This window comes from Leopardus geoffroyi, chromosome E2 (assembly GCF_018350155.1).
Source record: "Leopardus geoffroyi isolate Oge1 chromosome E2, O.geoffroyi_Oge1_pat1.0, whole genome shotgun sequence".
In the NCBI taxonomy this organism is placed as follows: Eukaryota; Metazoa; Chordata; class Mammalia; order Carnivora; family Felidae; genus Leopardus; species Leopardus geoffroyi.
This window is the reverse complement of record NC_059335.1, coordinates 57,770,131-57,781,419: the sequence shown is the minus strand read 5'-3', so window position 1 is coordinate 57,781,419 and position 11,289 is coordinate 57,770,131. Positions and strand designations below refer to the sequence as shown.

At 55.5% G+C, this 11,289-nt stretch overlaps 1 protein-coding gene across 1 annotated transcript in view; it reads right to left on the bottom strand.

Moving 5' to 3' along the window:
• Positions 1 to 208: 208 nt before the first annotated feature.
• USP10 (ubiquitin specific peptidase 10) overlaps positions 209 to 11,289 on the bottom strand; it is a 71,045-nt gene continuing 59,964 nt past the window's right edge. Inside the window, 4 exon segments of the mRNA XM_045439870.1 lie at positions 209 to 1,243; positions 4,278 to 4,343; positions 5,451 to 5,595; positions 8,550 to 8,715. Coding sequence (XP_045295826.1) covers positions 1,056 to 1,243; positions 4,278 to 4,343; positions 5,451 to 5,595; positions 8,550 to 8,715 — 565 coding nt within the window. The 3' untranslated portion in view covers positions 209 to 1,055.

The window sequence follows — 11,289 nt, the reverse complement described above, 5'->3', positions numbered from 1 at the left end:
AGAGGAGAGTCACCTCCCTTTTCTGCTATCGGAAGATTCAAAAACTCCATCCCCCCAAATCGCTAGTTAGTGGCGTTGGCGACACTAAGCAGGCACGACCCGAGCCTTGGTTCGGCTGGCTGGAGGGCCCGCCGTGATTCTGGGGGAGCCCGCGGGCCCACGGGAGTGCCGGCGACCGGAAGTGGCGAGAAGAAAGAAACACCGTGCACAGCTTTAAACCAACTTTGTGATTTTTATTGGTGGGGGACAACTTCTGTAGTCCTAGAGATCACTAAACTGTGTACAATTAGAGACGCAGCATCACAGAAGAGCAGACGGCAGAATTAAACAGAGCGACTGAAGGAAAGATCCGTCGTCATGATTTTGCCCATTTTTCATTATGTGTACACAGAAGCATGAATGCAACGTGAAATCTTTTAATGGCAACAAAGTTTACAACCACCCACCTACGTGGGCTAACGTCTTAACTCCAGGTATCTGATCTGCAATGCATACGTAAGCAGCTTTTCATCGCACGATTACTAACACGTATCTTTCCGGTGAGGAACCAGCAACTTATTTTTCGTATTTATGTTTCTTTTAGAAGTAAGAACTATGTCTCCTCTGATAACTGGCTCGTTTTTATCGTTTATCAAAAACTAGAGGCTGGGGAAGGAAAGTGTGACGGATTAAAAAATTTACTCCTTAAGGAAAGATAAAATTCATTTTCACAAATTTACAAGTGTCGCTGGTGCAGGATTTATTCTACTAAGCAATTAGACTGCGAATCGAATGCAAGTTCCCCCTTCTCACTCAGGAATCGGCATTATTTCAGAAACACGGGTTCTGTGTATTTTCTCAAATCGAGTGACGGTCTGTTTCAACCAAATGATTCGGATCTGGAAGGCAGGCGTCAACGTGAACTGTTGCGCACAAGCCCCGAGGCGTCTGCTCTCCGTTCTAGCCCGTTCTGCCAAGGACGAAGAGGCTCCCCCTAGAGAGCCACTAAAGACGGGAAGGAAGTCAGAGGGAGTCGGCGTCTGCAAGCGGGCGGCGGGCACACGGCGCGCAGGCGGCTACAGCAGGTCCACGCGGCGGTAATACAGGAGGTAGGCTGTGCGTTCGGCAGTGGGCTTCACCACCTGGTACTGGTTCACCACCTTGACCGTCTGGTCATCGATGCGCAGCCAGCCGTTCAGACCGATCTGGAAGACGTCCGTGGTGTAGTGGCCGCCCGTCGCGCTGCTGCCGTGATGGTAGACCACTGCAAGAGAGGCCGGGCGCCCGGTGAGACAGGCGGGGCGGGGCGGGGCGGGGCACGGCAGCGCGCCACGCCCCCCACGCGCGCCACGCCCCCCACGCGCGCCACGCCCCCAACGGAGCCGCCTCGCGGGACACACCTTTCCGAGGCGCGTGGGGCAGAGATGCCACCACACAAAGCAACGTCATGTAATCCAAAACCCTCAGCGACGCGCGAGAAAGTCACACACGGACACCTTAACGACACACTCGGGACGTTCAAGGCCTCGCGGAGGAGTCGCCGGCCCGGCGGGGCCCTCCCACAAGCCAACCCTCCGGGCGAGGACGGCCTACCGCTGAAGCGCACGCGGGGACATAGCGCCAAAGACCCCACCCCCTCCCAGCCCCCACGGAACCGCTAGCACTGACCGACCTCCAGAAATGCCACCCAGACCCCCAAACGCTCATGCTCTCGATCCAGCCCATCCCCTTCTAGACCGTTCTAAAGAGATCATGTGAACCTCCGACAAAGATTTGGTAAGAGTGAAAAAGCAAGGAAACGTCAAGAGCCGTGCACAGTAAGAGGAACAGGCTGAGTGCAGGTGATGCAGGAATATGCCGGTGTTACGTGGAAAATGGACAGTTCTAGGTCTTCTGTGACATCACAACGAGTGACCGCGCCGGCCCCAAGAGGGACAGACAGCAGGATGTCATGTGGGCGGAACGGGTGGCGTCCCACCGAAATGGCACCTAGTCATTACTCTTTCTTCTTTTATGCTTAAACGAAGCTTTTCACTTAAAAAAAATTCTGTAATCCAATCAAGAAGCCTTTGGTCAAAGGCCTAAAACAAAGACAACCAACCACTGGAAGACGCAGTGAAGTCCCCTGAAGACACCAAGGGCCCCCATCTTCCCCCCACGGGGGGGGGGAGGAGGGCCGGGCCGCAGGCAGGAGCCCGGGGGAGGGAGACGCCTCCCGAGGACAGGGGGCTGGCAAGGCGGCCGGGCGAGCTCGTGCCACCACCAGTGCAGAGGAACAAGACTCGGCTGGAGGCAAGGTGGCTGGGCCCTGGCGGCAGTGGTCACTCCAGCGGAGGGACGGCCCTGTCCGGACCCGTGGCCGAGGTCGTGGCTGGTGAGAGGACAGTCCCCCCGGCAAAGGAGCCTCCGTGGAGGCGCAGGGGACGCCCTTGCCAGCCACGTGACAAACACGGCTGGTGCCCTGGGGACAGAAGACTGCAGGAGGCCCCGGCAGGACGCCAGCGGTGGGATCGGCACACACGGCAGGTCGCACCCGTCAAAAGGCCATCGAGGACGTGGAAGAGGCTTGACATGGCCCGTCCCCCAGGCCCCAAACCCACTTTGGGCTTTCGTCCTGGATTTTCACCTCCAAGACACGTCTGGGGCAAGAGTTGTGATCGAGTGACCAAGTCAGTGGGATTTCAGGAGCTGTGGGTTTGTGTTTCCTGCAGGCCCCTCCCGTTCTAACACTTCAAGAGAAAGCACTCCACACACGTTGTGGTTCCCTCAGCAGACCCGGGGGCAGACACGGCACGTCAGGGCTCCAGGCGAGTCCCCCTGACTGAATGGGACCGGCCAGCACTTCTCGAACGTGCTCTCCGGGTCCCGCAGTCAGAGCCATTTGTGCGAAGTGCTTCCTTACATTCCTGGCAGACCGGGAAAAGTCCAACTGATCCAATCTAGCGCCCTTATTTCTGAAGCGAGAAGCCATGAGAGGATTTGGGAACGCAGGGGAGCCCCGGGGCAGACGCTGGGCCACAGCCGGCAGGCAGAGCGGGACCACACCGGGGCTCCCCCAGCAGGAGAGACAGGGATTCCCGTCCTTGCCCCAGGTCGGCGGCCTCCCCCCTGCAGCGGCCCCAGGCGGGGAGGGCAGCAGGGAGACGGCAGGGCTGACCTTCATCTCCCCCTGGGGCCTCAGGGCCCAGCTCCGGACTCGGGCCGGCCGCTACGGCCTCTCTGGTCCCAGAGGCAGGTGGCAGAGTTTCCATCACAAGGCAGGGCTGGAAAGGGCTGGGGACACCGCAGGAGCGCAGGGCCCCCCTGCCTGGGGAGGGGCTGTGATCGGCTGACGTGGGGGAGAAGAGAAAGTCAAAGGCACAGCGTGGCAGGAAGAGCAAGGTGACCGGGCCCAAGCCCTCCTGGTGACGCACAGGGACCTGACCCGCTCATCGGGGGCCAACCAACTTTCTAAACAGGCAGGACGGACGGACGGAGGGAGGGTAGGAGGGTGAAGACCGGCCACACCACTGCGGGCCAGAGCGGGGCATGTGTCCCAAACAAGAATTTGGGTTTGTTTTATAAAATGGGGACACCACCACCTGCCTCGCAGGACAGCTGTGAGGAATAAATGAGATACCACGAAAAAGGCGCCGAGTAGAAAGGTTCAGTAAACACGTGTCAGTAAATGGGAACTTAGTTTAAATTACACGCAGACTGAGCGAGGCCAACACAAAAGGAAGGATAAGGAAGAAGCTAGGAAATTCTGGTAAAAACGGCCAGAAAGCACACGCAGCTGTTGCAAACAGCAGCCAGCAGAAGTACAGAGCCTCAAAGGCCCAGAAGACCCTGGCTACAAAAGAGGAAGGAGGAGCGGAAGGACGGACAGACAGTATTAGACAAACTGGTGCCGCAGGAAGCTCTGGGCCGAGAGAACAGGGGTCTCGGGGACCCAGCCCCCCCGGGCGCCACCGTCCCCGCGCAGGGGCCACGACCGCAGCAGGCAAGGTCCCGTCTGCAAACCGCTAGCCCGGCAGGCGGCCTCCGACCCGATCCTCTGACTCACGGACAGAACTGATGTTAAACAAGGTCTTAAGACGGATTCAGCTCAGAGCCAAAAGGATATTCTGTCAAATCCAAGCACCAACGTCAGGTCAAACGCACATTTTCAAAAGAAGACAGAGTCCCCTTATAGAGTCCAGGGGTTACCAGCAGAGACACTCTTCTCTATGCGAAGTGGTATTGTGGCAAAATTGGGCCTGGGTATTAAACGTCTTTATCAGTGCTTTAATAAGTAAATAACGTACAGATTTACTTACCTGCAAATAGCCTATAGGTTCTGTGGCATTTAAAATTCTTATTTTTAACCCCTGGAGAAAGCAGTTCTGAAAAACAAAATATCGACAGCTGCAATCTGTAAAGAAGCACTTGTAGAGAGGCTCAGGGTGACAGAGACGAAGAGGTGCCGACAGCCCCGCTCACATGCGCCCCCTGGCAGACCAGGAAAACAAAACGAACTCCAGGCCTCCCTGGGCGCAAGCGCTGCCCCGGAGGGAAACCGGCTGTGCCACGCGGGAGCGCCCGGACCCGGCAGCCAGTCCGTTAAGAAACAGGGGAAATACACTGAGCCTGTTAAGCTCATGCCAGAACCCCCTCAGAAGCAGACATGCTAAAAAACGGAAAAGAAAGCCGCCCACTTAGAAACAAAATGGCCCGGGGAAACTAAGAGTTGAAACGTTTTACAGGCGAGGGAGGCCGCAAAAGTTCCATCATGTAACAGTAAGACGGTCCCTCCAAAGAGGCACTGTCCCCCTGCGGGAACGGCTCCCCGCAGATGGACCCTTCCGGGAGCCGCTCGCCACCGGCTTCTCCCCTACCCCCACCCTTGACCCAAGCCAGGGCCTGTGGTCCTCGCTTATCTCGTTTCTCTTTCTGGAAAGCACTTAAGGTGGCAGCTGACACGAAGACACGCGTAACAAGCAAGACAACACGAGCTTGCCTTCGTCAAAACGCGTCGAAGCTGAGGGGGCCCGGTTACCTGACGGAGACTCGGGGGGAAAAGGGTGCCACAAACCTGACACGTGTCATTGCAACCGGAGGTCGGAGGAACGCCCAGGGGCCTATGGGAAACGTCCCTTCACGTCACTAAAAAAGTCCATTTATCAGGCTGGTACGTGCTAATTCTTAACGTTTATGAAGAAAACCGTTTGGACCACTGATCCACAAGATATTTCCAGAAAGATGATGCTCATCTTAATGGACAAAATCTCCTCCAGATCATACGGTTTATTCACTTTTTGCCTTTATCTTTCAAGAGCTACCCTGGTGCCAATTTGAGCATCAAAATCCGTTACAAATTGAGAAATCTAAAACCAAACCGTCACGAGAGAGAACCTCCTGACTCCGGCATCTCGCAGAAACGCTGGGCGCCAAGCGCCCGGCCTCCCGGGGGAGTCGGCACCACACACGCGGTCTCCAGCCGCGGCCGTTACCTTTGCTGATCTCCAGGTCCACAGGGTACTCGACGCTCTTGACGAGCTTCTGGCACCCGCCGGTCTTCTCGTAAACAAACCGCTTCAGGTGCAGCACAAGCACGGGAGGGAGCTTCTCCAGAGTCACTCTTCGACTTATCTCCACCTAGGGCACAGAGCAGAGCAGGACGCACATCCCTCACTCCACGCGGCAGACGCCGCGTCCGTCCACCAAGAACCCCCTCCGGGAGCCGACGGCCTGCGGCTCCGCGGCCCCGTTCCCCGCTCGGCCGGGTCAGGGGAGCGTCTGAGGATCTAACATCCCGCCAAGAGGTCTTGCGAGAGCCACCCGCACCCACACTCCCCGCGGGAAAGCGCACACGTGCCTGCAGACACGGCGGCACGGGACGCCACGGCTCCGCGGCAGGAAGCCCTGCTCTGGGGTCGGTTAAGCATCAGACTTCCGGTCGGGTCACGCTCTCACGGTTTGTGAGATCGAGCCCGCATCGGGTGAGCCCCGCTACTCTCTCTCTCCACCTCTGTCCCTCATGAGATTCTCTCTGCCCCTTGCTCGCTCGTCCTCTCGCTCTCAAAAAAAACAAAACAAAAACCTGTTCTGTGACATTAATGGCAAATTGGCACAAAAATGAACAGCTAACTCGGCAGTGGCACCTCGCATTATGTACGTATTAGCATGCTTTTTAGTAACTCAAACCGAAGCCAAAGTGTTTCTCGAATTAGGTGTTCTACGTAACCCAAAAGCTATCTATTGTAACCATTAGCTTCGCAGGTTTGTTTTATCAATTTACACGTCTCTCATCTGCTTCCACAGGTCCAATGAATGCTGCGTTTCATTAAAAATGCATCGTTGCCAACAATGCCTATTACCTTTATTTGCTGTTCTTTATAATTATAAACTCTTGGATGCTCCCTGTATTTAGATGAAGAATCCTTCTGGTAGAAATGCCCGTTCGGGTGACCGTCGGAAAGAGAACAGTGGAAGCAAAGTGTATGGCAACGTTCAAAAGACCGTATGTGCATCTGGGTAGAGGTGTCCTAATGGGCGCCCGGCTTCCCACTCAGGCTCAGATCCCGGGCGGGGAACCACCCGACCCGCCTCTGGATGCTCATCACGGGTCTGGAGCCCGGTGTCTCCGTACCCGAGGAGGATGTGCAAGCGATCGGAAAGCGTGGCTACGGCCCGACGGCAAGAGACCGAGATTGTGGCAAGGGGACTCCAGCGTCCCCGCGCGTGAATCGAGGGCTGGGCGAATGCATCTCTGGGACGCTCTCCGAGCCAGGGACCTAGGACTCTGACCTCAGACTTTCGGGCAGTTCACTAAGTGGCTAATCGGAAATTCTTCCGTGTGTTTTGGGTTTCCACACAAACTTGACACACTTTTCTTCACGCAACAAAACCAGACCCGTTCCGCACAGCAAGTATTTTCGGTAGTCCTATTTTCCCATGGGCCTTCGTCAAGTGGTCCCACAGCAAAATAAATCTCGTGACCTTAAAACACAGTAACATCAAACTCGGTATTTTAAAAAGTCCGTTCAAAGAAAACACATTCCAGAAAATGTGATACTTGCTCTTTCTGGATATCCCCGCCCCGTACAAACCGTCCGGATCTCCCTTTCGCAAATGTCTGCTTTTTGGAGTTTTCGCTCTTTTCGGTAACATGCCACCGCCATCACCAAGCCGGGACACGCAGCGTGTTGCCTCTTCCTCTTCGAGGCTCTGCCCGAGGGCCTCTTTTGTCCTGCGTCCTTCTCCCCGCTCCCCCCAGCCATCTGGCATAAACCACCTTCTTTCTCCTCACACCCTCTACCTCGATCTCATCTGCACCCTCCCGACGTGCACGCATCACCGCAGCAGGAACAAGAGAGGAAAAGACGCGTGAGGCGGCGGGGGCGAGGTCTGCAGGATGAGTGGCCACCAACCCCTACAGGTGGCCGCGGGAGAGCGAGCGAGAGAGGCGCTGGGGGGTGGGGGTGGGCAGGACGGCGACTCCACCTCTGGAGCCGCGGCTGCCACACAACGAGCCAAGTACACGGCTCAGCCACACCAACCGACCTCCTGAAAACACCCACTTTCTCTCTCATTAAGTTCCACCGCCAGACTCGGCTGATTCACTTAAGCCAAGCGCCGAGATTCCGTCTCTCGCTCCTACCGCTTTTCTTTTTTAAACAAAATCGCCCGTGGGAAGCAAGTCGGAAAACACGGTGGAGGATCAGGCCAAACTACGTGCCCATCTCCCAAAAGGAGGCTTGACCGGTGCAGGCGGGAGGCCCCAGGGGAACCGCAGGCGCCCAGGTGCTCCTCTGCTCTGCTCCCCGTGCGCCTTCAGCCACCACAGCCTTGTTGAGTCACGCTCCCCAGGGATACTACGAGCTGTCCAGACAGGTGCCACCCGTAACTAGCCTGCGTCCATCTGTCACGTTTCTCTGAATTCACCAACTCCGAGATCACCAGCACGATCTCGGCAGCGGAGACAACACCCTCCTCAACCCCGGAGTGGAAACAGTGGCCGCTGGCACATCTGGACCCCAGGCACCAGGAAGCTCTCCGGGAGCAAACACTCCAGCTCTCTCCTGACTCGGCTGACAGGTACCCCGCACGAAGCCATCTGCCTCTCTGACTCCCGAACACTGAAGACTCAAAGACTTTCCTCCTGTCCACATCCGATTAAAGACTAACACGCAGGAAAACAGCTACTTTCTAATTGTTTTTGATCTCCTGGAAGACCTACAACCAAATGCTAAATAGATGTGTTTGGAACCTCTTTTCTGGCCTACCTAAGCTCATGAAATTATGCTTTGTGACGTCAGAAGCCGCTCGGCCTCTGTTCGACGTGGTGCCGACTTCATCGTACCGCGATCGCACTAGCAAAGTTACACAGCTCAGGACAGACGCTCCCGACGACCGTCACCCTGGGCTATGTGAAGTGGTGTCAGGACCAGCCGTTTCAGCCGTCCCATTCTAAACACGTGGAAACTTTCAGTGCGAAACAGCGAAGCAAGGGGCCTAAGAGGCAGAGCGCGGACCCGCTTGTGCCGCGCGCTCTTTCCACCAGACCGGAGCGCCTCGGCACACACATTCAAGACCAACTATGGCTGTACCTCTTGTTTGGTCTTTGTGGTATAACCCTGGACAGATTCTCTCGCCACCAGGCTCTCCAATGCGTCCTGGACCGTACGTATCTTGTCAGACTGGATGTCCAGCTGCAACGTGAAGAAGGGCTGCAAAGTGGCGGATTCTCTGGAACTCTGCTGGTAGACCACAGACCTGCGGGTTGGAAGACACGACCAGACAACTGTGAGACAACGCCCCTTCCCGCCTTCCCTCAAGACCACCCAGCAGCAGAAGAGGGATTAACGCGGGGAACGAGATTTCTCAGGACCACTCTCAGAAGGCCAGAGAGGGAAAAGAGCCACAAATGTACCGAATTTAAAAATAATCAGGCGGGAAAAATAAATAAATAAAATAAAATGATGACACCAACTATTGGTGGAAAAAAAAAAATTAGGTTGGAAAAAAAATAATGACACCAACTATTGGTGGGAAAAAATAATCAGGCAGGAAAAATAAATAAAATAAAATAAAATAAAATAATGACACCAACTATTGGCAGGAAAAAAAAAAAAATAATAATCAGGCTGAATACCACCTCCTGAGTATTTCTAAGCAAAAGCCCACCAGTTCAGCAGATCGCGTTCCCAGCGCAAGCACACTGGAAGAAAACCTACTTCATCTTCCAAATTCCTTCCCTTCCACTCCACACTTTATTTAATGCACCAGTTAGTAACTGCCCTTATCCTGCCATGGCCTCAAAACGCTGACACTTCTCATCTTCGTAAAGTATCAGAGCCGTTCTAATAAAATAGAGAAAACCCCAAGGTAAACAATATTTTTAATGGCATTTTTCCCCTATAAAAATGACTTACAAAAGAGAAGCAGGGTGTGTCTAACAAAAACTAAGCTAACATTCCAGGAAACAAGGCTACCTACCACCCTCAAGAAGAAGGGTGCCAGTTCAACCTTGTTTTCTTAGCTGGTTTTTCATTTCATTTTTCTCTGAGTTTCTCTGAAGCCCATCTCCCATTTAGCCCCGGCAGGGAAACGTTCCAGGCGCACAACGAGAATTCTGCTTCTGCAGCCTGAGTGACCCAGTTTACGAAAGGAATCAGATGGGTGCCTGGGGGTTCAGACTTTGCAGAGCAGGTGCCCCCAAGAGCGAACTAAACACTCCTCTGCCTCGGGCTTCAAGTCCACGCGCACTCCCCTGCCACATGGACCAGGAAGCATCTTTGTGCTCCCTCTGAGGGCACAGACTCGAGAGCCACGGCCATTCCCCTGGTTCCAAGAGCAACGGGGGAGGGCGGACATTAAAACTGGTGGTGGAATCAAGAAGCGGTCCTCCGGACTCCAACGGCCTCGATTTTATTCAAGGCTCTGAACGGGCGGGGGGAAAAGGGTGAAGAGAGGTGATGGTTTCTCCAGGGGGAGTGAAAACCCACCCAAGGAAGGTGGATTTGCAAAGAAAACCACACTTCATGATGGCTACCACACACACAGAAGTTCCTAAATTTTAAGAAATCATTCCAACCTTTGCTTTATTAGTTCTCCAAAGTATCAACAAGCCGTTTCAACATTTAAAAAGCCCGCCAAGGCCAAGGCCAGAGGTCCTGCACGGCAGGGCCGTGCACGCCGAGCTAGAATTTCCTCCAAATCGGATGCTGGTTATTCTCAAACAAACGTGAGATCTTGGGGTACGCCGGCCTCAGGAGCCTTGCACGTTCCACCTACACGCACACACACGGTGCTGTCACGCCCACTGGGCTGGCCCAAGAGCACGGACATCAGGCTGCCGGTCTCACGCAGAGCCAAGGGCACAAGATGGCCTTCTCTCAGTGACGTGCCTGACCTGGATCCCGGCTTCCCTTCCCCAAACAGCCCAGCCCAAGGAATCGTATCCGCAACACCAAGTCACAGGGGCGGCAGTCCCCAGGGCACACCTGACCACGAGGCTGACGTGGAGACGTCACAACGGAAAGGGGCCCGGCGGCTCTAGTGCACAGTGGGGAGCCCAGAAAGGACTCGTTCAAGGGGACAAGGCGGCACGACTGGCTTCTGGATCCGGCGCGGCACAGCAGCACCGCGCGGGGCCGTGAAGGAGCCAGTGGACGTGCGGGGGTTGTATCAGCCTCGTTGAAGGGGGCTCGACCTAAGCTGTAGGGCAGGGCGAGCCCGAACCGACTCTGCCTGCCTCTGCCTCGGAAAGGGTGTCACTTCTTCTGGATACACGGCATTAGGGACAGGCAAAGGCTGCGTCTCACTACGAAACCCCCCTCATAGGTTCCAACGCCAGGCCGTCCGCGAGGAAACCTTGCTCCGGGGGCCCTTCGGGACTCTGGACGCCTGGGCCTCCCTGGAGCCGGCCCCAGCGCTCCTGAGTTCCACATCGAAGCGGCACCGAATGTCCGTCTCTAATGCACTCAGGCAGAACTCTTCTAGAAGGAGGTCATTAAAGAGCGACGAGCATCTGGTTTTTGGGAAGTGGGCCAGAGGAGGGAACCAGGCCCTCCAGGAGGCCCCACGTCCCCCTTTACGTGGAAGGATCTCCCTCCACACTCCCTCACCTTTCTAGCTCACTTGGTTCCAGAGCCTAAAATTCCTCCAGCCAGACACAGAATTTCTTCTCTTAACAGAACCTGCCAACTTAACAAGTCTTTCTCTTTCTACCTAGCTGTGAGCGGCTGGAGTGCTGACGGAGGGAGGAGTCAGGAGGGCAGCAGGGCCTGGGGGACGGCGGCAGTGCCCGGGCCCGAAGGGCCTTGGTGCCGGGCGAGAGCAGTGAAA